The following is a 25,414-nucleotide window of genomic DNA, read 5'->3' as shown; positions in this document are numbered from 1 at the left end:
ACGAATAGTAAGTGAAAAGCTATTTCTTATAACAGACTAAAACTTTAAAGGGAATTTAACGTCCGATAACGTGCTGCTGTTGTTGCATTAATCTGAATCATAAATGTTAAGTCACACCTGTCTGTAATTTCACCGGCACCTATTCTTTTCTTACCATAATACAGTAGGTGCTTGGCGGCAAAAGTAGGCAGGACACTTCCCCGAACCAGCTCTGTCACAGAAAATGTTGCTACTACTAAACAGCCCACAATGAATGTTTCATTTGTTTCAGCGCACAATGACGATGAAAAAAGGTCGATTGGATTCGATTTACAAACGCAGCGGTCGCAGGACGCCCTCAACGCTGACTACGGGCGTACAGACGGCCGAGCGTATCCACCTGATCTGCTATCATTCCCAGCGAGAGCTGCGCAAATATCACCTGCAGCAAGCAACGCTTCTACTGTTCCCGATACAAGCAGACTCCAAATCAATCCAGTCAGCCCAATCCATTCGCCTATTTATGGGATGACTACCAATCAAAACCTATTTAGAACTCTACCCTACTCGCGATCTCAGTCGCCATTCACGGCGCCGATCACACCACCCGTTGTCACACCGAGACAAGGATACGTAACAATACCGAGAAGACCCAGAGTGCCCTCCTGGTCCAGCACAGCCAGCACTGCGATACTTCCTAGTGCTGAAGCACAAGAACCTTTATACGACAACTTGGGTTTAAGGACAACCGCAGATGGCAGCTCAGTACTCTCACTAAACAAGGCGGGATTGGAACAACAGTTTTCACCTATGAGGAATAGACCATTGCCAGCGACGCCCACAGCAGCTTATCCTCCACACCCAGTTTACTATGCTCCTATTGAAGAGCAGGAGCCTGCGCCGTCACCTGTGCCGCCTCCGTTCACACCAACTAGAAACAGCATCAGCTCACAAATATCCAACCAGATGTCTACACCTGGTCCACAAGAACCAATTAACCCCAGAATGAGCTGGACAGCGAAAAGTACATCAACCCCTCAACCAGAACCAAGAAAACAATTGGCTAATATTATGGACAACAGGAATGGAGATGCACAGTCCCAGATTTCTGAAAATAGCACCTTAAGTCGTAGAGGAAAACCAGAGACAGGCTCACTGAGGCGAAACCCCAGAAGTGACGGCAACGAAGTTAGTTCCCCATCCAAAGAGGATCCAAGGAAAAACGAAAGTAACGTGTCTTTGAATCAATCAGGTACTATGGGACGAAGTGGTAAAATCCCACCTAGACCACCCCCTAAACCGAAGAAAAAGCCTAGTACCGAAGTAAGCGCCACCGAACCCCTGTTTGAAGACGAAGGTGAAGATGGAACGGAAGTGTAGCAATATCCCCATGAGGTCATTGACACCAATGTACCTAACGAACAAAGTGCCAACGAGCTTGTAGTGACCACGTCACAGTGAAGTGATATCAGTGAACGATGTAAAGTGCAATCGGATTGTTATTTTGCGGTGCTCGTGTAAATAACTTGTGCTAGATTTTTTACTATAAAACAAGTACATTATGGACCATTTCGCAATCTTAATATAAGTATACTGTTAGAATAGGAAGCCATGATTAAGTTTTAAAATATGATTGCTGAGACTGCAGACTGCAAACATTAACCGCAGACAACAACAACTTATGTCGCGGTCTGCAAACTGTACACAGTGCGTTACATAATTATTTTAAGTATTTATTCTTCGTCATAATGCTAGGATGGTAGACTACTGTTCGTTCGCCGATAGTGAAGGCATCTGTTCATCGATTTTCAAGACTGATTATTCTAAATTTGTTCTCGCGTTCGACATTCCTATATCGCATTAATTCCACGACACTTACATTTGACACATTTCCAATTACAGTTGATTGCACACTGTCTCTAGAGACGTTCATGAAAAAATTACAAAATAATAAAAATGTGTTTAGTAAAAACTAAAAATGGACTGGATGAATAAAAAAATATTAAAATCGTAAAATAAAAATAGTAAACAATATTAAAATTGTAAATTGTGCCAATAAAGGAAAAATCAAAGATACTTACTTATGGTCAATGGTGATTATTTATCTTTACTTATGTAGATAAATATGCTGCTTTAACTTATAAGTAACAGCACAGGTTTCCCAGTTTTGAATACTTCAACTTTGCCAAGCAATTATCATCAGATTAAAAAAATGGTTGTTCTTGTTACAGCATAATGTTAAATACTGGGGTTATTATAAATTCTAGAATATTTTTTTTGAAATCGACTCTTTCGGCAGTGTGCGATAAACAAAACAGATTTTATTGAATCTACTAACGTTTTGATTATACCAGAGGGTCAGAAAGGGTTGGAAAGGGTTGGCTTTTCGACTATTGATCGTGTCAATAGTTTCTATAAAGCGTTTATTGGAATCGGCTCTCTCATCTGCAAATATATTCACGCCTATTGCACTTAAGGACTTGAATGTAATTACATTTGTGAATTAAACGCATATTATTCACCTAGCGTGGTAATTTATTAATGTGTTTCATAAATGTATGTCAACATCAGAATATGTTTCATGTTAATATTAGTTCAAAATGGTAAACCGTATAAGGGACCTATCTTCTCTTTAATGAAATATAATAATATTCTCTCGAATATTATTGGGGTATTATCTGGCTTTGATCACAGAAATCTACATAATATTATAAAGTAATAGTAAATTACATACGGAAGTCTCATTGTTAGTTTCGCAAATCTTTTTAAATTAATTATTTTATAAAATGTTCATGCAGCAAATGTTCATTCAGCAAATGTTCACGCAGCAATATTTATACACTTACTGTTTTTTTCAAGAATTTTTGTCTTAAGTAAATAAGAGATATTATATGTTTTTTGACGTTTTTCAAGCTTATTATTTTAATCGTTAATTTAATTTCGGAATTCGATAAGATAGACAAGTTCGGATTTAATGATAATGTTCATGAAGTTGTTAAAACTATACTATTTTTGCGTACTATATATATTTCTTCAACAGTATATAGTACGCAGACCCGAAATATAGTACAATACTATATATTATAGTATGATTGGCAACCCTAGATCATGTTGACGAATAGTTGTCACATCGGGGTTAACTTTTCAATAATACATGAAACGGATGAGGCAAACTTGATTCTTGAACATATTATTTAGATTTCTCTACTCTAGCTAATTCTGATTTTGATTTTTGATTCAATGTCCAAAAAGTGCAATAAGCGTGACAATTATCATCATCTCTACTAAAATATTTAACTTCTCTTCTCTAAGTTAACATAATTTTAGTTGTTATTTCGTCTTAAGACTGTTTATTTTATACCCAACCAAGATTAATGATTTGAAATGAATATAATGACACTTTATTTACTTAATGTACTTTTGTGAACTTTTCTATTTTAGGTAAACTTCATTTTTGTACTTCAAAGCTGTTAGAGAATGGTATTCTGTCACTTTAGCGATTTTAGTGTGATATTTATATTCACCACAAACCACCGCATATATTTTAGTTACACATAGACAACTATTTCATGCTTCAAAAAGTTCCCTTTATTTTTTTTTTACAAATTCGATTGTTGCTTCGACAGACGTATTACAATGAAAGTGCTGCTGCAATCTTTAATAATGAATTATGAGATTATTTTCCACCAATCGATAGTACTATGAATTGTATATTTTCCATTGTGAATAAGGAAATATAGTTCCTAAAGTTATATCGCTGTACATTTTAGTCGGTTTGCACCAAGTTGTCATTGAAATTATATACAAGAAATACAATAAAATGTACATAGGTCCCATCAGATTTGTTTTGTGGATAGTAATTTAAATAAATAACTAAATAAGGACAGATTATAAAAAAAAATAATCCCGAAGTATTGTATAATCGGATGCAATCTTCATGACGTCTCGGAAATTAGCTCAACAAGCAGCGCGCGCGGGGTGCTGCCCTGCCTCCGCGCTGTGTTGCCGCTGATACCTAAAATCTTGTATTGCGCATCTTAACGCACGTTGTTCTGAAACGTCAGATAGTTTGCATGCTATTATAAAGTTTTACGTTTGGAAGTCTATTTGGCTTTGGATGGTGGTAAGGTTTCTAGACAAGCATTTTTAAAGCGGACAGTTGCAGGCAGATAGAACCACAGAACATTAATTGCTTTAGCTACGCTTACACCTGAACAAACCTTCAGTTTATACAATCAAACGGGAACCTTACCAAGATCGAAAGTCAAACGGACTACCCACAATAGATTGATTATAACAAAAGATGAAATATTGTGAGTCATATAAATTATTTTTTAAATTTTTGGTGCATATCATTTTACACTAGTGACACTATTTATGTTTTTTGTAACATTGTAAGTTGCTGGTGCTTTTTTTTTTACACGTTTTAATGTTATTTAATGATTTTTTTTTATTCCAATGTACTTTAGCGTACGAAGTGAATCGCCGTGTATATTATATTTTTTATTTCGTGTACGTGCTATTTTAGTTTTTAAGTATATAAAGGAATAGGTGCGTTTATTGCTGCACAATTTTGTACGGAGCTAACTACCTCCATTTGGACGTAAAAAAAGCTGTAATGCCTTACGACCTTTGATGGTAATTTAAACTTTGAGTTTACCTTTTTGCATTATTAATTATGCAATGTACTGATTTTTTAGTTGGCGTTTGTATGTATGTTATATTTTGAAAAGTTCAACTGAATGATGAATTTAATTTGGCACTTCTCTATAAAAATGAAATTAATTAGTGCTGTGTTCGAAAAGTCGTACAAAAATGCATATAAAACGTTGTACTTGATATCAAAAAGTATTTTATTTTAAGTTTATACAGCTATGGCAACTAAGCGTCGATAATTTATAGGCCGTACAGACGACTTTAGTATTTTAGTCGAGTAGGTACGAACAATTTTTGGATTTACCGCCCAAAAATCGTTCGTACTCGACTTAAAAACTAAATTAGTCCGAACTAGGCCTTAAGGACGAATAGAATAAAACAAATCGTATGAACAACTAGTGAAAATTATATCTAATTAATATAATATCGTCTGCCAAGAGAGCTAAGTCGCCGATTACCAACTAGACAATGTACCTATGTCTAAAAATAATTCCAAAAATCGTTTTTGTATAATGTATGTGTAACATTGGAATTAAAAGGATGTTTTTTCCGCACTGCATCCGATATGAATTTGAGACAGTAAATCTAGAATACTTGAATCGATTCCGGTGGTCGTATTTACATTTCACTGGTATTGTAGAATGTTGTAAGTGTATTCTTGAGACTTTCGATTCGGTTTGAGACTCAGCGTTCATACAAGTAATATTAAAGTTAATGAACAACGCTCAACATTTCAGATATTCTCGGTTCGGGTGCAGTGTGAAGTTAGCCATACACAAAACTGATTTAAGGCCAAGTTACACGAGGATACTTTCTTGAATGCGAGCAACAGTTTCTTCTAAGGCATTAAATTTATTCGCATTCTTCTGGTGTAAGTGGGCCTTGATGAGTTGAAGCCAGCCATTACAGATATAGAGGGTGATGTGTGAAGACACTATTTATTTACATTGTGTACATATGCGGTCAATTTGTTATACGTTCTACCAATTACAAGACTGCATCTGATTTGTCGTTTCAACGCGTTCTATGAATAGTTGAACGCAACTTCAATAAATATGAACGTTCTAGTGTGGCTTAAAGGTTAAAGCTCATAAGAAACTAATGCACTGCCTCACAGTTCGCCTCGCTAACTTGCGAGCAATAAGTTAAAGATGCTACGAGTATGAAGTTTGTAATGAGCGTCAAAGAAAACTACATAAAATACTTACAGCTTAAGGTTACTGAGACTATAACGACCATGATTTGTCAATTTAACATGCCAATACTAGAGTAGTATAAATGTAACACAGTTTAGCAAATGTACAGTTGTTATCATTACCATTAACGTACCAATTTGATGCTTACACATATCAAAACATACTCCCATTCTCGAATTTGATTCCAAACTACATCGTTAAAACCGTATTACAGCTTTATATCGTCATAGCTTTTAGTGTAAGATTAACCCATTATAGAGCTATTATCTTTCTTATGTGAAAATAATATTTTGTATATTTTATAGTGTTGTTACTATATACGATAGGCATAGTATAAAGTCGATTTATTTGATAAAATTAATCAATATTTCGTTTAAATTATTTTTTTATGAAATTAATCAGGTAATCGTACACTTATGACAAAAAAGTATGTTTTATTGTAAATTTTTTTGTTACAAAGGGACTTATATGAAATTGTTGGAGTTTGTATCACTTAAAATCTCGGGTGGTTTTTCTGTGTAAACATGTAATCCAACTGTATAACTGCTAAACTGTGATAACGTTAAGAAATACAATGGAAAATTGAGAAAACTGACTGAGTAATAAAAGATAATGAGTTTCAACCCTTTAAATGAGGTAAAGGCTGCATCATTAAAACTTAGTAAGTGATTTTTGTTGCTTCAAAATTTGAAAGTTATATAATAAATCTAAATACGAATAGGTACAAAAAAGTTACAATATTAAAATTACCCGCTCAAAATTTTACGCACAAAAATTTAAACTACTTTAATTTTTGAATAAATTTAAATTGTTAGTTAATAATTTTAAAATTGTCACTTGGTAAAATAGCACATAAGTTCGATAAAGTCAAGCACATTCATTATCATCTTTATCATTATCAGCCGATGGACGTCCACTGCTGGACATAGGCCTCTTGCATGGACTTCCAAACAACCCGTTTAATGTCCTCGATCTACCTAGTGGGGGGTCGATCAACACTGCGCTTTCTTGTGGTTGTTCGTCGTTCCAGCACCTTGGGATCCCAACGTCCATCGGCTCTTCAAACTGTGCCTGCCCTTTGCCACTTCAACTTCGTGACTTGCTGCGTTATGTCTGTAACTTTGGTTATTCTGCGGATCTCCTCATTACTGATTTGATCTCGTAGAACATCCAAGCATAGTTCGCACCATCGCTTGCTGAGTGATTGAGACTTCGTATGAAGGCAATAGTCATATAATGCGTAGAAAAAATTAAATTGTCACTTACTAGGTTTTACTTTTTGGCAGCTGGTTTTAAATGAAATGTTTATGACTTGAGATTTTGAAAAATGTTTGCCATCGCATAAAAACAAACTTATTTTACACGTTACGTTATTTTGCGTATTATTTTGAAAATTTTGCGAAACGTATAACAATACTTTTTACCCGATTTCTGTTGCGGTATTTCTATATTGATGTTTTATTTAATGGGATGCACGTACGGACGGTTTTTACAATGTTTTTACTGTAGACATTCATTTTTATATAGGTTTAAGCGCTACATGTACATAAAATGAAACATTATTATTAAAAAAACTGATTAAAGCTATATTTCAGTATACTTCTCTTTTATTTACTGTTTCCTAATACTAATTATTGATACTAAAGAATAACAAATAATGCCATATCGCCCTTGACTACGATCTCACCTGATGTTAAGTGACGGTGCAGTTTAAGATGGAAGCGGGTTTACTTGAAAGAGTTTATTATACTACTTACCTTTGACGGTTTCTACGCGACATCGTAAAATATTGAATTCTAAACTGACCCAGGCTGGGAATCGAACTCACCTGTAGAATACCACAGCACCAACTCGAAACCAGAACCAGTAGATCTGTTTTCCGAACCAGTAGTATAATGCAATGCTAATTTGATATATCAAAACTGCCTAATGCCATTGACGATCATGTATAACCACGTTTCTGCAGCGCTGCCTGCAGCGAAGACGTTTCATGTATGCGTCAAGTCGAGCCGTCATGTACGCAGCGACCAACACACGATCAGTTACAGCCGTGAGTGCTGCATGAGTGGTTAGGGTTAGTAGGTAACCTACCTACTTGTATTCAAAGAATTCTGAATTTAAATTTATCGTTTTCCCAAAATAAAAACCATTATTCATCAGCATAACAAAAACTTAGTAAAAAATAAATATAAACTTGAAATCTACACCTGAACGAATACCATGACGAAATTCCCCATAAACCCAAATCTTTGTTTCCATTTTGTTCGTCACAATGGTCCTTACAGCCAGCCCATAAAACCCCCTTAAGGGTTATAATAAAGGAATCGGAGCCAATGAACTGATGACCTCGATACCTCAAGACTTGTTACCGCATTCTGATTTGTCTTAGAGCCTGACATTTATAAAAGAAAAAAATTATGAACATCTCTAGATGTTTTAAGATTTTTGATTTATTTTTATTATTTTACCTATTTTTTAGTTTAATACCTCAAAATGATCCTACGTACGGAACCCTAGGCGAGTTAAAGTCGCACTTGTCTAGTTATTTTAGTCTTCCTAACCTTAAATAGTAAATATGTTACTATAGTAAGTAAGTAAATAGTAAATAAGTATGTAGTATACTAAGTTAGTCTTAGTATAGTAAGTAAGTATGTTTGTTTAAATTTACCAGAAAATTTAGGTTCTTTAACGTTTTTTACGTGATATATTAGACATTAGACAGGCAATCAGGTGAAAAGGAGTTTTAATTTTAATCAAGAGACATTGCGTAATTACATAGGTATGTACGTAAGTACCACACAATCTGTACTAACATTATAAATACAGGTAAAGTTAATGGTGTCGTTATCAACCTATACTCGGGTTACTGCTGAGCTCGAGTCATAATGAGAGGGGTTGGTAGACTTCACACACGCAGAGAATTAAGATAATTCTCTGGGATGCAGGTTTCCTCACGATATTTTTCCTTCACCATTTGAAACGCGAGATATTTAATTTCTTAAAATGCACATAACTGAAAAGTTGGAGGTGCATACCCCGGACCGGATTCGAACCCACACCCTCCGGAATCGGAGGCAGAGGTCATATCCACTGGGCTATCACATGAGGCGTCGGTTACTACATAATAAGTACCTAAAGTAGAACGAAGTAAACCTAAATTATAACGCTGCTTCACATAGACATCCTGTTTAATGTCTCGCACTCAATGGGACTCATCTCAGGAATGCCTCGTGGACCACATGCAGGTATTCTCAATTCGAATAGCGATGCAGTCCTGCGGGAGTCGAGATTGATCTGTATGCGCCGAGACCGTCCCCAAGGAATGGAGGTGATTTATCACTCACGAGATAACTTATGTGAGATAGATCTAGATATTGAACTATTGAATACTAACTATAACTAATGGTATAATAGTGGGGGTAGATCACGAGCTCCTTCGAGCTAAAAAATATTGAGAAATTCGAAAAAATTTGGTGGTATTACATCAATGATTCATGATTCCTGTTGCTACTACTTATAACTTACTATTTCACCCGTGTAGATATATAGCACCGGGGATAGTGTAGCTTTTTAATAATTCTTTAAAAGTTAGTTAGATTGTAGTCAAGGGCTAACTATTGTCATTTGAATCATTAAATACTTAATAAATAATTTGCATGACAGGTACTAAACAAAGTAACATTTATGGAAAATTATTCCTCGTTCATAATTATTTATTCTTCGAGTTTTTATTGTTTTTAAGAAGTATTCTGCTATTCTTGGCGGAGACAAATCCAACGGATCAAAAACCATGAAAATCGGTCCAGCAGGTCTTGAGTTATAAGTGTTGTATCAAACACGACTTTCTTTTATATATATAGATGTAAATTAATTTTAATAAGTAACGATTTTTACATAATCAACCCCTTTCGGAACGAAAATAGCTATTGTAACGAAGTGTTTGAATACAATGTACTTTGGAATCCTTATTAATTGAACATGTTTTGAAGCTTGCCTCGTACATATTTTTTAAACGTGACCGTTAAAAGTAGGTACATAAAAAATCGTTTGATATAAAGAAGCAATTAGTCCCGTTTTTTGGAAAAATCTTACTTTGTAGCGGAAAAAATAAACTTTTATTAATTGAAATAATTATTCAAAAATAATTACCAAGTATAAAATTAACGCTTAAGTAATATTTCAGCATATTTGACTAAACTGCACTAGGGATTTTTGTATTTTGTACAAAAATCAAAATCGTTAAATTTCGGCTAATATATATTGCGGTAGTTTAGTAGGCCTTGATGTCAGCTATCACCTTGTAAAGTATGTCGTAATATTTACGGCACACCCTGTAAACAAAGTCTAACCATAAATAATAATTAAAGAAAAAAAATGCTTTCCCTAACGTGAAGGATTATATCCCCTGACATGGGCGACAAAAAATGCAACACAATGTTACACTAAAGCAGTAATACCTATATGTTAATCATGCACAATTTCATATGATAAATGAATGTTCCTTTTGTTTAATGTATGCACTTCTTGTGTTATAATCATTTAATCAAATATACTTAATTCTATTTCTACTTCAAACCAGTTTTTACAAAATGATAAAAATCTAACTATGGTACTCTTGTTACAATAGAAGGGAAGCTTATTCACAAGCAAAGTCACTGGATTCCAGCTCACTCCACAGTTTACCCTGAACTAGGGGTGGTTCGCTGCAGGATATGGGTGTTGCGGAGAACCTTTCTCCGATCACCCAGTTCACCAGAGGCTTCAAATTGCAGTCACATCTCCAAGGATTATCATGAACATCCAGAACTAAATATATAGACGTCAAAGCGTTCAGTTTGTCTTTTTCAAGTTGTTCCAACTTATTGTTATTGAGCTTTAATCTCTCTAGCTTTGGCACATTTAGGAAGGTTTCCATACCGATTTGTGTTATGTGGTTGTTGCTCAAATCCACTTTATACAGACCGGGAAGATTGTTAAATAGGCCATCTTCTAGCTTCTCAATTTGATTGTCGTTGAGTAAAATCCATCTAATTTTTGGTGTTTCCTTAAAAATTTCGGTAGGTAACGTTTTTAGTTCGTTTTTCGATAAATCAATCACGATCAATATCTGAAGGTTGGTCAGTGCGTTTTCATCTATAGAAGTTAATTTGCATTCGCTGAGTATGAGCTTCTTTAGATTGATTAATCCTGCTTCTCGGAAGGCGTGTCTCTTGATTTTGTTGAGGTCGTTGGCAGTAAGGTCTAAGATTTGTGTTTCTGGTGACAAATTGTTGGGTATGTCGTGGAATACAGAGTGGGAGCAGTCCGCTTGTTTGCTTCCTTTATACCAGCCGCATTTACATTCTACGGGACAGTCGGCTGTGAAGTCTGCAGTCACCAGGAGACATACGCTTAAGGCTATACTGAATCGAAGCGCCAGGCCGGCCATATTGTTTTTCTGAATCTGTAACACAGAAAATGTATATCTGATGACTTTTCCAAGTACGAAGGAACTCTACACCATCGTGATGCACTAGCGCTTCCATTTTCCGCAAAAAAGCGCAGTGTTGGTCGACACTATAGGTAGACTGAGGACATCAAGCGGGTTGCAGGGATACTGGATACTGACGGCTCGAGACCGTTGTGCTTGGAGGTCCATGCAAGAGGCCTATGACTATGTCTAGCAGGCGACGTCGGCCGATAATGATGATGACGGTGTACTAGTAAAAACTTGCGACGTCACCCGCGTGACAATCCTTTACAAAAGTCAACCTTTTATGGCAATAATTTTAGTAAGTAATTATTTTTACAAATTAGCGCAATTGGGGGAAAATGGTCAAATAAAGTACATCGTCTGTCGTAGACAGTCAGTCGGTCCTAGGCAAGTCATCTCATGGTTTAGTTATGCAAAGGCAACCTTACTAAAACTTTTGATAGAGTCCACAGAGAAAATTTAACTAATCACTTAAAACATTATTGTTCAACCTCCACTTCACCTGTACATCATAACAGAACTTAGTATCTATATCTACATCTATCTATATACTAATATAAAGCTGAAGAGTTTGTTTGTTTGTTTGATTGAACGCGCTAATCTCAGAAATTACTGGTCCGATTTCAAAAATTCTTTCAGTGTTAGATAACCCATTTATCGTGGAAGGCTATAGGCCCATTATCCCCATTTTCCTACGGGAACGGAAACTACGCGGGTAAACCGCGCGCCGTCAGCTAGTATATACTAATATTATAAAGCTGAAGAGTTTGTTTGTTTGGTTGAACGGATTAATCTCAGGAAATTCTGGTCCGATTTGAAAAATTCTTTCAGTGTTAGATAGCCCATTTATCGAGGAAGGCCATAGGCTATATATAATCCTATATTATCCTATATATAACTGTATAAGAATTGCGTAAATTTGTAAATACCTTTGTATATATGATATAATTTTATTTTTAATATTTTTTCTTCTCACGTTGTTATTTTTTTAGTATGGTATTTTATTGTTTTTCCCTTTTTATTTTAGTTAATTGTAATGTACTATTTTAAGTTTAAGTTATTATTATTGTTTATTTTAGTTAATAAGGTTGTTGTGTGCTGTGTTTGTGGCGGCATCTGGTCAACGGTTCCAACTGAAAACCAGCGCTGCATGCTCTTTTTATTTAAAGAGTATGTAGCATTATGCTGAGTTGGATCCGTTTACTGGGTTGTGCCACACATCGCAGGATATTGTTCAAGAACAAATTGTGTTGTGTGGCATAATTCACTAATAAAGCTTTTTTCTTTCTTTCTTTCTATCCCCGTATTCCCACAGGAAAGGGAACCACGCGGGTGAAACCGCGCGGCATTATTATCGGCTAGTATTGAATAAAATGCATTCTACTTTATCAACCGACGAAAGACAGAGACAAGGTTAACAAGTCGACGTGTATATTTTTTTATTTATAATAATAATAGCTGACGCCGCGTGGTTTCACCCGCGTGATTCCCGTTCCCGAAGGAATATGGGGTTAATATATAGCCTTCCTCGATAAATGGGCTATCTAACACTGAAAGAATTTTTCAAATCGGACCAGTAGTTCCTGAGATTAGCGCGTTCAATCAAACAAACAAACAAACAAACTCTTCAGCTTTATAATATTAGTATAGATATAAAGCACGTGTAACTTTTTGTCGAGTAGTCCGATTTTGATAATTTAAATAAATAGATCACAGGCTTGGCTCCTCCTTCAAAGTGGGTAGAAAATAGGTAGAAAATATTAATGTTATTTTACTCTTTTTAGATTCGTGGGTACGTTAATGTTTTGAAGTCGGTTGTATTTTTTTAAAATATTTATGCAATAAAACTCTAAAATGCAGCAGAGCTATAAGTAATTCCTACAATTTTCCCGCCCAACTCAATCTTAACCGTAAACCTGTTTGCTACATTTATTATTGCTGCTACGTTTCTATTGGTTGTAGCGTGATGTTTATAGCATAGAGCCTTCCTACATAAATGGACTATATAACGAAAAACGAATTTGTTTAATCGAACCATTAGTTATGGAGATTAATTCGTTAAGCCAAACTAACAAACTAATTTTTCTGATTTTCTGTAATTGGTATATAGATAAAACACCACACTTTTTATAAACACACTAAAAGGCGAAAAAGAATGAAGTACACATTAAATACTAAGGAAAAAACGTACTATATTTCTACTAAGTTTTATTTAAATTAAAGTATAATAATCACTTATTATTTAATCCATTTTACCAAGTGACTAATGACTTGCTAGGAAAAATAATTGAACCTATGATTTTAATTAAATAACATTTGCTGCTTACCGGTCGGATAGAAGGCGGTTCAAATAGTAGATATAAAAATATTTTAAATCACGACATAATATATATAATAATGTTATCAGTAACCAGCGAATTAAAATCCCGAAGCGTTTCCGTTCCAAGTGATAAAGCTTGAGCGCAAATTGCTTTATTAATAATGTATTAAAACAAACAAGTTATTAAAAAAAAAGCTTTTATTTAAACGCTCTAAAAAGAAGATTTTTTTTTTTATAAACTATCTAAACTTATTATAATTATTATATTGTTTTCATTATAAAATACAATTTATATGATAACAAAAGTTTGTCGCGAGGATTATTTACCTGTCATGTAAGTTAATAGTTAAAAATTTTAAAGAAAAAATTATCTTCTTTTAAAAAAGTTTTTTTACTTTTAATTTATTTTTAGTTATCGCTAGCTAGGTCTCTGAGTCTGTTCATATTTTCAAGTTACTCTTAATAAGCCCTTTCATTTGATACCCATATTGTAGAAATGCATTAAAAATAACTATTCCACCATATTGGATTTAGAATGACGTCATATAACATATCGTGCATTGTCATCAAAACTTAACGTGAATACAAAACTTCAGCTCAATCGGTTGAAGATATCTACTACAAAATTGAGTTAAAAGAATCCACCGTAAAATAGGTACATACGAGTCCTGCAAGTTAAATATAAGCTTTTAATATTACTAGCAGACGTCACGCGGTTTCACCCGCGTAGTTCCATTTTCCGTAGGAATACGGAGATAAAATATAGCCTATAGCACCCGGAGATAGTCTAGCTTCCCAACAGTTAAAGAATTTTTAAATAGGTTCTGTAGCTTTCCCGATTGAGATACGTGACATTTAATTTCAACTTGCAAGTTGAAGGTGCATGCCTCGAACCGGGTTCGAACTTACGCCCACCGAATCGAAGGCAGAGGTCATATCCAATGGGCCATAACGGCTCTACTAGCCTATCAGGTTTTTTTGTAAGGAATAAGCTCGCGCTTGACCACGATCTCATCTTGTGGTACTCACTTGATGGTAAGTGTAAATGTGGCCTAAGGTGGAACGCGCTTGCCTAGAAGATGTCTATTCACTCTCATCATAAAGATGCCCAGGTTGTAAGAATTAGGAAATACTGACTTCAGGAGAGAGTTCCATATCGTAGCCATATGACGAAGCAAATCACTTCGAACGAGTTCTAGGAATGTTAATGACGTAGGGATGGAAACCTACCCGGTGTCTTGCAGTGTGCAAAAAAAGGTGTAGATGCTACAATCTCAAATAGCTCCTGTAGAGATAGTAAGTATATTACAATGTTAAAACATTGGACAAGTTATAAAACATAAATCATCCGACCGCAAAACACGAATGTATTTGTCCGCTCCCAATACAAAACTGTTTAATTAATTCTGTTTATCGACAATAATAATTAAACATTTGATATATTGGTACAAGTTAGTTGACACATTGCTGTGTATCGTTATCGAGGTTTTGTGTATTTACAATTTAATATTGTAATTTTATACAGATTATTATGTGTATTATTAATAATAATTGGTAATTCTAATATTAAACACAGCTATGACATTACACTGTATCAGTTAATACGGTATTTTGTAGTAACACTCATAGATGAGGTCTTCGCACATTGACTGACGATTAAATATGTATTTTTCAAGACATAAAAATACTAAGAAATACACTGTATTTATCCACAGAATAAAGTTCATACATACATCATACATACTTTTCCTAATAAAAATAAATGTGTTTTATTAGGTACCAACTACAAAAATGTTACTTTTAAATCAAGGTAGTCATTTTATAGTTAATGTAAAAACAATGTCAGTTTTAATGCTGCGGTTCGGTTATAATGATGCAAATTGATTCTGAATAACGTGGTCTCGTGGTTGCTGAAATCTGAAGCTTAAATATTATTTTATTGACCTTTTTGACGTAGCATCCCTTAAAAATGGAAGGTTCTACATTCGTGTTGTGGGTACTTCGATAATAAAGTAGTTGTCATCCTAACTCTGGTTTCATTATACAACATGGTGACAGCGGTGGGATTTTAATTCATTATTAGTGTGCAAAAACTATTATATTATCAATTTAATCGATAATTGAGTACCGTGTGTAGTCGTGAGTAGTGTGTGTAACAATGGAACATGCAAGACCACCGCCGGAGCTCAGTATGGATGGCAGCCCCGTCGGCCGGGCCGATGCTTGGAAGAAGTGGAAAACACAATTTCAGTTATTTATCAAAGCTGCCGGCGTTCACAAAGAAGATCCAGCAGTGCAGGCCAGTTTATTGATTAATTTAATTGGGCCGGATGGATTCGACGTGTATCAAACTTTTACATTCGAAGAGGAGACGGAACGCGATGACGTTGCAGTTCTGTTGAAAAAGTTCGACAGCTATTTTGGCGTAAAACCTAATATTACCTTAGCCAGATATAATTTTTTTACTAGAAACCAAACGGAAGGCGAATCTATAAACCAGTACGTCACGGCATTAAAAATTTTAAGCAAAAGTTGTGGATTTTCGTCACTGGAAGAGGAACTATTAAGAGATAGAATTGTGTGTGGTATAAGAAATACCGTAGTTCGAGATCGTCTACTTCGCTCGGATGAGTTAACATTAGAAAAGGCGATAAAAATTTGTCAGGCCGATGAAATATCAATGGATGGTTCGCGTCAGTTGGAGTCTGACGTGGGAAGATCTGGGCGAGCGTCCATCGACGCGGTGCAAGCGCGCGGCAGGGACCGCGGCGTATTCGGCCGGCGACGCCGTGTCCTAATTGTGGGCAGTTTTGTGAATTGCGTTCGCAGTGTTTTGCTGCTGGTGTAAAGTGCTACATTTGTCGTGGGCCTCATTTTGCACGAATGTGCTCAAATAAATCTAAAAAAGTGTATGATGTGTGCGCGGAAAATTACGATAAAGATTCTGATAGTGACGGTGGCGAGTCGTTTTTTGTATCTATTATTGCGAAGGCGCCGCAAGGTACCTATGCGGAGGACTGGTATGAAACACTACGCGGTGAGTGTGGCGTTGAAAAATTTAAGCTCGATACCGGGGCTGATATAAATGTTTTATCTTTAGAAAGGTTTTTGTTACTCGGATACGATGTCAGTTTAATAAACGATAAGAGTAAAATTAAACTTCAATCATACAGTGGAAATATAATTCCTATAAAAGGAATATGTGATTTAAAATGGTCGTATAAAAATATATTATATACATTGAAGTTTGCAAATGCAAGTATCAGCTGTCAAAGTGTACTAGGAAGGCAAGCATGTATCGAACTAGGTCTAGTTAAGCGTGTGTACGATATTAACTTATCAAAGTACGATCACTTGTTTCGCGGCATAGGCTGCCTTCCCGGTACGTATAGTATTGTTATTGACAAGTCTGTGAGTCCGGTAGTGAGCGCGCCGCGTAAGATACCTCTGAGTCTTCGAGACAAGTTACTGGGTGAACTAAATAGAATGCTGGAAGCGGGCGTCATAAGAAAGGTTACTCATCCCACTCAGTGGGTAAATTCTTTGGTCATAGCGGCTAAGAAAAACGGTGGTATACGGCTATGTCTTGATCCGCGTCCACTTAATTGTGCTATTCAACGCGCGCATTTTCAATTACCTACTATTAATGAGATAGCGACTAAACTTCATGGCGCTCAATATTTTTCTGTTTTAGACGCTAATTCAGGATTCTGGGCTATTCAATTAGACGATAAAAGTGCGGATTTGTGTACTTTTAGCTCTCCGTTAGGCGGCCGTTATCAATTTTTAAGACTACCCTTTGGATTGAACTGTGCGCCCGAGGTATTTCACTCGACTTTAAAACAATTATTAGAAGATTTAGAAGGGGTCGATTTATTTATCGATGATATAATTTGTTGGGGAAAAACTAAAAATGAGCACGATCAACGGCTGACGGCTTTATTAAATAGGGCAAAAGAAATTAATTTGAAATTTAATAAGGATAAGTGTAAAATTTGTGTTAGTGAAGTAGTTTACTTAGGCCATGTATTTAACAAAAGTGGCATGAAACCTGATGCGGAAAAGGTTAAGGCTATAATAAATATGCCTGTACCTAATGATAAAAAGTCATTAGAGAGATTTTTGGGGGCTACTAATTATCTCTCGAAATTTATTCCTAATTACTCAACTTACACCGTTCATCTTACTCGATTGCTTAGAAAAGAATCGACATGGTATTGGGATGATATTCACAATAAGGCAATTTCTAAATTGAAGGAATTGGTAAGTCGTGCGCCGGTGTTAGCTTTGTATGACGTGTCGCGACCGGTGGTGTTGTCGGTCGACGCCAGCAGCGTGGCGCTCGGCGCTGTGCTGCTGCAGGACGGACGGCCAGTGGAGTACGCTTCGCGGACACTCACGGACACACAGACTAGATACGCCCAGATTGAAAAAGAGCTATTTGCTATTGTATACGCGTGTGAAAAGTATCATCAATACATATATGGTAAAAAGTCTGTAATCGTAGAAACGGATCACAAACCGTTAGAGAGTATTTTTAAGAAAGCTTTAGCTTCTAACCCCATGCGTTTGCAGCGAATGTTACTTCGATTGCAAGGCTATGATTTAATTATTAAATATGTACCCGGCAAGTATATGTATATTGCTGATACTTTGTCGCGTGCGCCGCTTCCCGATTCGTATGAAAGTGAACTAGATAAAAAGTTAATGTACGAAGTAAGTTTTTTAATGGACAATGTTCAGATGTCGGCTAATAAGTTAAATCTAGTGAGAAGTGAAACTTCAAAAGACAAAGATCTTAATCAATTATGTGAATATATAATAAAAGGATGGCCCAAACGTAAATGCGATATTTCCGATATATTAAAGCCCTACTGGTCTTTACAAGATGAGTTAATTGTAGTAGACGGGATTATTTTTAAGAATAAATTGATTTTAATTCCACGTTCCTTAAGATCTCAAATGTTAAATATTGTACATGACGGCCATCTCGGAATAGATCGTTGCAAGAAGCGCGCACGCGAGGTATTATTTTGGCCTGGAATTACAAAAGATATCGAACTGTATGTTAAGCGATGTGCAGTCTGTCAGGAGAACTCAAATATGCAAACTAAAGAACCATTGATTCCGATACAGATTCCTCGGCTACCGTGGAATAAAATCGGGGCTGATATATTTGAATATAGAAAGCAATATTATTTAATTTTGGTTGATTATTACTCTGGCTTTGTTGAAGTTAATTATTTAAAAAATATAACGTCAAAGTCGGTTATCACTGCAATGAAAGAAAATTTTTCACGTTATGGAATTCCAGAAATTTTATTTAGTGACAACGCCACGAATTTTACCTCACGTGATTTCAAAAAGTTTTCAATAGAGTGGGGTTTTGATCACGTGACTTCATCGCCCAATTATCCCCAATCAAATGGGAAAAGTGAGCGTGCTGTGCAAACGGTGAAAAGGCTACTAATTAAATCAATTAATAGTAATAGTGACTTCTACTTAAATCTTCTAAGTTATAGGAACACGCCACGCGATAGCAAGTTGAGTTCTCCCGCACAACTGTTAATGGGTCGTAGATTAAATTGTAGGTTACCTGTCCATCCGGGTCTATTAGAACCAAAACCGGTTAGTAAATGTGAATACGATAAATTGGTAAATAGACAGATAAAAAGTAAACGATATTATGATCAACATTGTAAGTTGTTGCCGGAATTAGACGTGGGGGATCAAGTAATCATTCATGATCAGGAAAAGCAAACCCGAGGTCAGGTTATCATGAAAGCCTCTGCTCCGCGTTCATATATGGTTCAAAACAGGTATGGTAGAATATATCGTCGAAACCGCAGACATTTAAGAAAATGTGAACCTGAAGATCACCATGATTGCTCTGAACCCCTTCCCCAGCCGGGTCCAAGCACGAGCGTTACAACTGCTGCATGTGGCAGTCCTAATGCAGACTGTGCTGATAATGTGAAGGTCGAAAACAATCCAAACATTTTGCCAAAGAGAAAGGCTAAAAAGTTGTACACGGATATTCAAAAATATTTATAATCTGTTTTTGTTTTACCTATTTTAAGTTCTTTATTATATTCCACCTTATTTTTTTTTTTTGTTTGTGGGGAAAGATAATCCCTTTTAAGTTTGTTTTTATTCTTTTATTTATGGGGAAGGTGTTGTGGGTACTTCGATAATAAAGTAGTTGTCATCCTAACTCTGGTTTCATTATACAACAATTCGACTCCATTTTGGAGACATTTTGGGAAATTATATATTGACCTATGATCTACAACTGCTGCCTCGCTAGTCTAATGGCTAACTTATGTAGCTTAAGATCATGAAAACCAGGGTTCGAGTCCTGAAACGGGCTATGGACTATCTACTGGACTTTTCTATCTTATAAGAAATTTACAGTAAAAAATTCTCAGCTTGGAGTTGATGTTGAAACAGACTTGTGCCTCGGAAAGCACGATTAAGCCGTCGGTTTCGGTCGTTTTCATTAACATCTGATAGTAACCCCGCCAACCCACATTGGAACAGTGTGGTAGGTCCACGCTCCATAATATGCCCTAGTCCATCAAAAACGAGCCTCTTGTGGCTGTGGGTGATTAAAAAATATTAATGACTAGCGGTCGACTGAGCGCACACATGCACAATTCTGTTTTTATTCCATTATATATGGAATATATACCAATTAAGAAAACCTTAATCGGCCCAGTCGGGGATCGAACCCAGGAGCTCCATCTTGTAAATCCGTTGAGGCCGTCAGCTTCCTAACGGTGAAAGAATTTTTCAAATCGGTTCAGTACTTTCGGAGCCTATTCAATGCAAACAAACGAATAACCAAAACTTTCCTTTTTATAATATTAGTGTAGTTAATATACATGCAAGTGTAAATAAAAGGACCTATTTAAAACACTGCTAAAAGAATCGTATTATAATGTGATGTTTATCAGTTAAGAGATTTATTAAATTTTATCAAATATTAAAATATTTCATTATATACCTATTATTATTGAAGTATTTCAAAGCTTTACGGAAAATGTTTTTGTTTGTAGGTACATGTATTGTACTTATTTGACTGATCATTAATTTCGTTTTTCCTGATACCCGCCCGACTTCAAAAGATCCAATAAACTTTTTTCTCTTTGTTAACATTTTTGGATTCCGTTTTTCATCAGTGTCGATTTAGAAAGATTACATGATTTTTTTTCCTAATATACCTTATAAAGATTTGATTTGATTTTATGGTTGTTTGTTAGTTAGGTAATCTATGGATCTATGTACTGAATAGATTTTAAATTTCTTTTACCACTAGGAAGCCACTTTATTTGTGAAGGAAAAAACATCGTTAGGAAACCTGCATACCAGACAATCCTCTTAATTCTCTGTGTGTGTGAAGTCTGCCAATCCGCATTGGGCCAGCGTGGTGGACTATTGGCTAACCTCTCTCATTCTGAGAGGAAACTCGAGCTCAGCAGTAAGCTGAATATGGGTTAATAGGTTATTTTATGCCCGTCTTCTCACGCGGGTGAAACTGCGAGGCGTCGGCTAAGTTAATCATAAAACAGTTCAAAAATCGACTTTGCTACCAAAATATTCAATACAATTACGAATTAATTAACCCATACAACCCGAAATAACTATTATTATTCAGTGTCCAATATAACGCTAAGAGGATAGGAACGCCCAGCTGTCAAGGGCGCCATAAAACGGGCCGTTCCATCGTATTGACGAGCCAATTATGTCTCTCTGTAATTAATACGAATTCCCGGAGCGGCCGAAATGTGCCCACGCCAAGGCTTCGCGATCATTATTAATTCAGCGAGCATTTGCGTGACGTATTCGCAGAGAAAAGGTATGTTATGGGATTGCTATGGGGTTTGTCCCGTGTTGTTTGTGATGGAATTTGGATGATTGTTTTGATTCTGTTTTGTTTTATTCAGTTTTCCTCTTATTATCATCAAAGACTGAAAAATATAACAAAATGTGAATTTTAGACAAGTTAGCTCTCATTCACACGAGAGTTTTTTTCAATTGATGTTAAAAAAGCGTTCAAATATAGAATGAAGTTAAAAGAAGGTCTATTTCCAACGCCCAAAATTGAAAATGCAACACTGCTCAAAAAAGAACGTCGTGTTTTAAAAACGCTGTCGTTGGGCTTATACCAATATTATTTATTTTTAATAAGTAAGTAATAAAATATATAAATATATAATAACTAAGTATAATAATATAAATAAATTAGTTTATAGTACTTCTAAAGGATATTAGTATATTCAGTTGTTTATCTTATGATACAATGTAAATTATTTTGTTATTCAAGTGCCAGGAACAAATCTTTGGAATCCTTATTAATTGAACATGTTTTTAAGCTTGCCTCGTACATATTTTTTTTAACGTGACTGTTGTACTGTGACCGACCGTAGGTACATATAAAAATAATCGTTTAATATAAAAAAAGTCCAGTTTATTAGAAAAATCTTACTTTGCAGTAGAAAAAACTAAACTTTCATTACTTGAAACAACCTAACAATTACCAAGTATAAAACTAAACGCTTAAGTAATTTTTCAGCATATTTGAGTAAACTGCACTGAATTGTATTTTGTACAAAAATCAAAACCGTAAAATTTCGACTATTTACATATATTGTGTTATTTTAGTAGGCCTGGACGTCAGCTATCACCTTGTAAAGTATGTCGTTATATTTACGGGACACCCTGTAAACAAAGTCTAACCATGAATAATAATTAAAGAAAAAAAATGCTTTCCTTAACGTGTAAGATTGTATCCACTGACCTGACAAAAAAGGCAACACAATGTTTCACAAAAGCGGTATTAGTTGCACAATGTCATATGGTAATGAGTTTTTCTTTTGTTTAATGTGTTACTTCAGACACTTCTTGTGTTATAATAATTTATTCAAATAAACTTTATTCTATTTCTACTTCAAAAGCTTTTACAAAATGGTAAAGATACTATGGTACTCTTGTTACAATAGAAGGGAAGCTTATTCACAAGCAAAGTCACTGGATTCCAGCTCACTCCACCGTTTACCCTGAACTAGAGGTGGTTCGCTGCATAATAAGCGTGTTGCGGAGAACCTTCCTTCGATCACCCAGTTCACCAGAGGCTTCAAATTGCAGTCACATCTCCAATGATTGCCATGAATATCTAGAACTAAATGTATAGACGTCAAAGCACTCAGTTTGTCTTTTTCGAGTTGTTCCAACTTATTGTTATTGAGCTTTAATTTCTCTAGCTTTGGCACATTTAAGAAGGTTTCCATACCGATTTGTGCGATGCGGTTGTGGCTTAAATCCACTATATACAGACTGGGAAGATTGTTAAATAGGCCGTCTTCTAGCTTCTCTATTTGATTGTTGTTGAGTAAAATCCATTTTATTTTTGGTTTTTCCTTAAAAAGGTCGGCAGGTAACGTTTTTAGTTCGTTTTTCGATAAATCAATCACAATCAATTTCTGAAGGTCGGTCAGTGCGTTTTCATCTATAGTAGTTAATTTGCATTCCTTGAGTATTACCTTCTTTAGATTGATTAATCCTGCGTCTCGGAAGGCGTGTCTCTTGATTTTCTTGAGGTCGTTGGCAGTAAGGTCTAAGATTTGTGTTGCTGGTGACAAATTGTTGGGTATGTCGTGGTATGCTCTGTGGGAGAAGTCCACTTGTTTGCCTCCTGTGTGCGAGGCGCGTTTACATTCTGTACAATCGTCTGTGAAGTCGGCAGTCACCAGGAGACATACGCTTAAGACAATACTGAACCGAAGCGCAAGGCCGGCCATATTGTTTCTCTGAATCTGTAACATAGAATTTTTTATATTAGATGATTTTACCAAATACGAATTAAGTGTAATATTATTTTTTGTACTAGCGCTTCTGCTTTCCGCAAAAAAAAGCGCAGTGAAAACCTACGATTTTTTTCGCCAAGCTCAATCTTAACCGTTTAACCTGTTTGCTACATTTTTTACTACATTTTTATTGGTCGTAGCATGATGTTGTATAGCCTTCCTACATAAATGGACTTTATAACGAAAAACGAATTTGTTTATTCGAACCATTGGTTCTGGAGATTAGCTCGTTAAGCCAAACAAACAAACTAATTTTTCTAATTTTCTGTAATTGGTATGGATTAAACACCACACTTCTTATATACACACACACACAAAAAACTTTTAAAGATTGTAATATGTTCCACACCAAAAGGCGAAAAAGGATGAAGTATACATTAAATACTAAGAAAAAACAGTACTATATTTCTACAAACTTTTTTTGTTATTTCGATTAATATAAAATATCACTTATTATTTAATTATTTTTTTAATTGATTTTACAAAGTGACTAATTTTGACTTTCTAGGAAAAAAATACCTATGATTTTAATTAAATAACATTGGCCTACCGGTCGGATTGAAGGCGGTTTAAGTAATAGTAGATATAAAACTAAATGACGACATATATAATAATGTTATCAGTAACCAGCGAATTAAAATCCCGAAGCGTTTCCGTTTGAAGTAATAAAGCATGAGCGCAAATTGAATTATTAATAATTTAAAAGCAAAATGATCTAAAAAGAAGAAAATATTTTTTTCTTTAAAAATTGTAACTATCAACATAAAACCTCATTATATACAATTTATATGATAACAAAAGCCGCGAGGTTTAATTACTTATTAGTACTTAATTAAATTGAAATTGAAAATATAACAAAGTTACCAGATCAATTTACATAATTAAATTGGTACTTTTTGGTTTGGCTTAAGTTTCTATTGGTATTAATTTATTTTAATTTTTTTAGTTATCGCTGGCTAGGTCAATATTTTGAAGTTACTCTTAGTAAGCCCTTTCATTTGATATATATTCGTATTGTAAAAATGCATTAAAAATAACGCCATATTGGATTTAGAATGACGTCATATAACATATCGTGCATTGTCATCCAAACTTAGCGTGTATACAAAATTTCAATTCAATCGGTTGAAGATCAAAATTGTGTTCAAAGAATCTACCGTAACTCATACGAGTATACATTGATAGTTAATTAAAAGCTTTTAATATTACTAGCAGACGCAACGGTTTCACCCGCGTAGTTCCATTTCCCGTAGGAATGCCAGGATAAAATATGGCCTATAGCACCCGGGGATAGTGTAGCTTACCAACAGTGAAAGATTTTTTCAAATCAGTTTAGTAGTTTTATGCAGGTTTCCTCACGATGTTATCCTTCACCGATTGAGATACGTAATATTTAATTTCAACTGATAAGTTGAACGACCACCAAATCGAAGGCAGAGGTCATATCCACTAGGCTATAACGGCACAACTGGGCTAACAGATTTCTTTTTTATCTATGGAATAAGCTCGCGCTTGACCACGATCTCACCTGATGGTAAGTGTGTGTGTGGCGTAAGGTGGAACGCGCTTGCCTAGAAGATGCATATTCACTTTCATTTAAAGATGCCCAGGTTGTATGAATTAGGAAATACTCACTTTAGGAGAGATATCCTAGCCATGCGTATAAGAAACGAAGAAGCAAATCGCTTGGAACGAGTTCTAGGAATGTTAATGACGTAGGGTTGGAAACCTACCCTGTGTCTTGCAGTGCGATGGTAAAAGGTGAGGGTGGTACAAGCTCTAATAGTTCCAATATGGAGGTAGTACAAAAGTATATGTTATCGCCGCGTTGCAACGACTTGCTATATAAGGCGCCCGTCGTACGGACGGCGTCAGTTTAGTGTACTCGTGGCGTTCGAGCCGTCCACATCTCTTGTTGTGTAAT

General features: G+C 35.5%; 3 protein-coding genes across 5 annotated transcripts in view; 1 reads left to right on the top strand and 2 right to left on the bottom strand.

Moving 5' to 3' along the window:
* The window catches only part of LOC112055120 (uncharacterized), a 266,259-nt gene extending 258,831 nt beyond the window's left edge, over positions 1 to 7,428 (top strand). For both annotated transcript variants that reach the window (XM_052888599.1, XM_052888600.1), the window contains one exon: positions 272 to 7,428. In XM_052888599.1, coding sequence (XP_052744559.1) covers positions 272 to 1,359 — 1,088 coding nt within the window. In that variant the 3' untranslated portion in view covers positions 1,360 to 7,428. The remainder of the gene's footprint in view (positions 1 to 271) is intronic.
* Positions 7,429 to 10,075: 2,647 nt separating this feature from the next.
* Positions 10,076 to 13,742, bottom strand: LOC112055121 (insulin-like growth factor-binding protein complex acid labile subunit). Its single transcript, XM_052888603.1, has 2 exons — positions 13,632 to 13,742; positions 10,076 to 11,274 (listed from the first exon to the last, which is right to left on the bottom strand). The coding sequence occupies exon 2, from the start codon at positions 11,257 to 11,259 to the stop codon at positions 10,468 to 10,470; it is 792 nt and encodes a 263-aa protein (XP_052744563.1). The 5' UTR covers positions 11,260 to 11,274; positions 13,632 to 13,742; the 3' UTR covers positions 10,076 to 10,467.
* Positions 13,743 to 21,927: 8,185 nt separating this feature from the next.
* Positions 21,928 to 24,135, bottom strand: LOC112056625 (insulin-like growth factor-binding protein complex acid labile subunit). Of its 2 annotated transcripts, XR_008252015.1 has the most exons (3): positions 24,041 to 24,135; positions 22,425 to 23,439; positions 21,928 to 22,345 (listed from the first exon to the last, which is right to left on the bottom strand). XR_008252015.1 is itself a non-coding variant. In XM_052888604.1 (2 exons), exon 2 carries the CDS (start codon positions 23,422 to 23,424, stop codon positions 22,636 to 22,638), a length of 789 nt encoding a protein of 262 aa, XP_052744564.1. In that variant the 5' UTR covers positions 23,425 to 23,439; positions 24,041 to 24,135; the 3' UTR covers positions 21,929 to 22,635. The 2 variants fall into 2 exon arrangements, 1 of the variants encoding a protein (XP_052744564.1); XM_052888604.1 differs by having other exon boundaries at positions 21,929 to 23,439.
* Between the last annotated feature and the right edge of the window lie 1,279 nt (positions 24,136 to 25,414).

This window comes from Bicyclus anynana, chromosome 23 (assembly GCF_947172395.1).
Source record: "Bicyclus anynana chromosome 23, ilBicAnyn1.1, whole genome shotgun sequence".
NCBI classification, from domain to species: domain Eukaryota; kingdom Metazoa; phylum Arthropoda; class Insecta; order Lepidoptera; family Nymphalidae; genus Bicyclus; species Bicyclus anynana.
This window is presented reverse-complemented; position numbering and strand designations above follow the sequence as displayed.

Excerpts from the sequence above, each read along its gene's own strand:
- LOC112056625 (XM_052888604.1), bottom strand. The coding sequence starts at position 23,424 with ATGGCCGGCCTTGCGCTTCGGTTCAGTATTGTCTTAAGCGTATGTCTC.
- LOC112055121 (XM_052888603.1), bottom strand. The coding sequence starts at position 11,259 with ATGGCCGGCCTGGCGCTTCGATTCAGTATAGCCTTAAGCGTATGTCTC.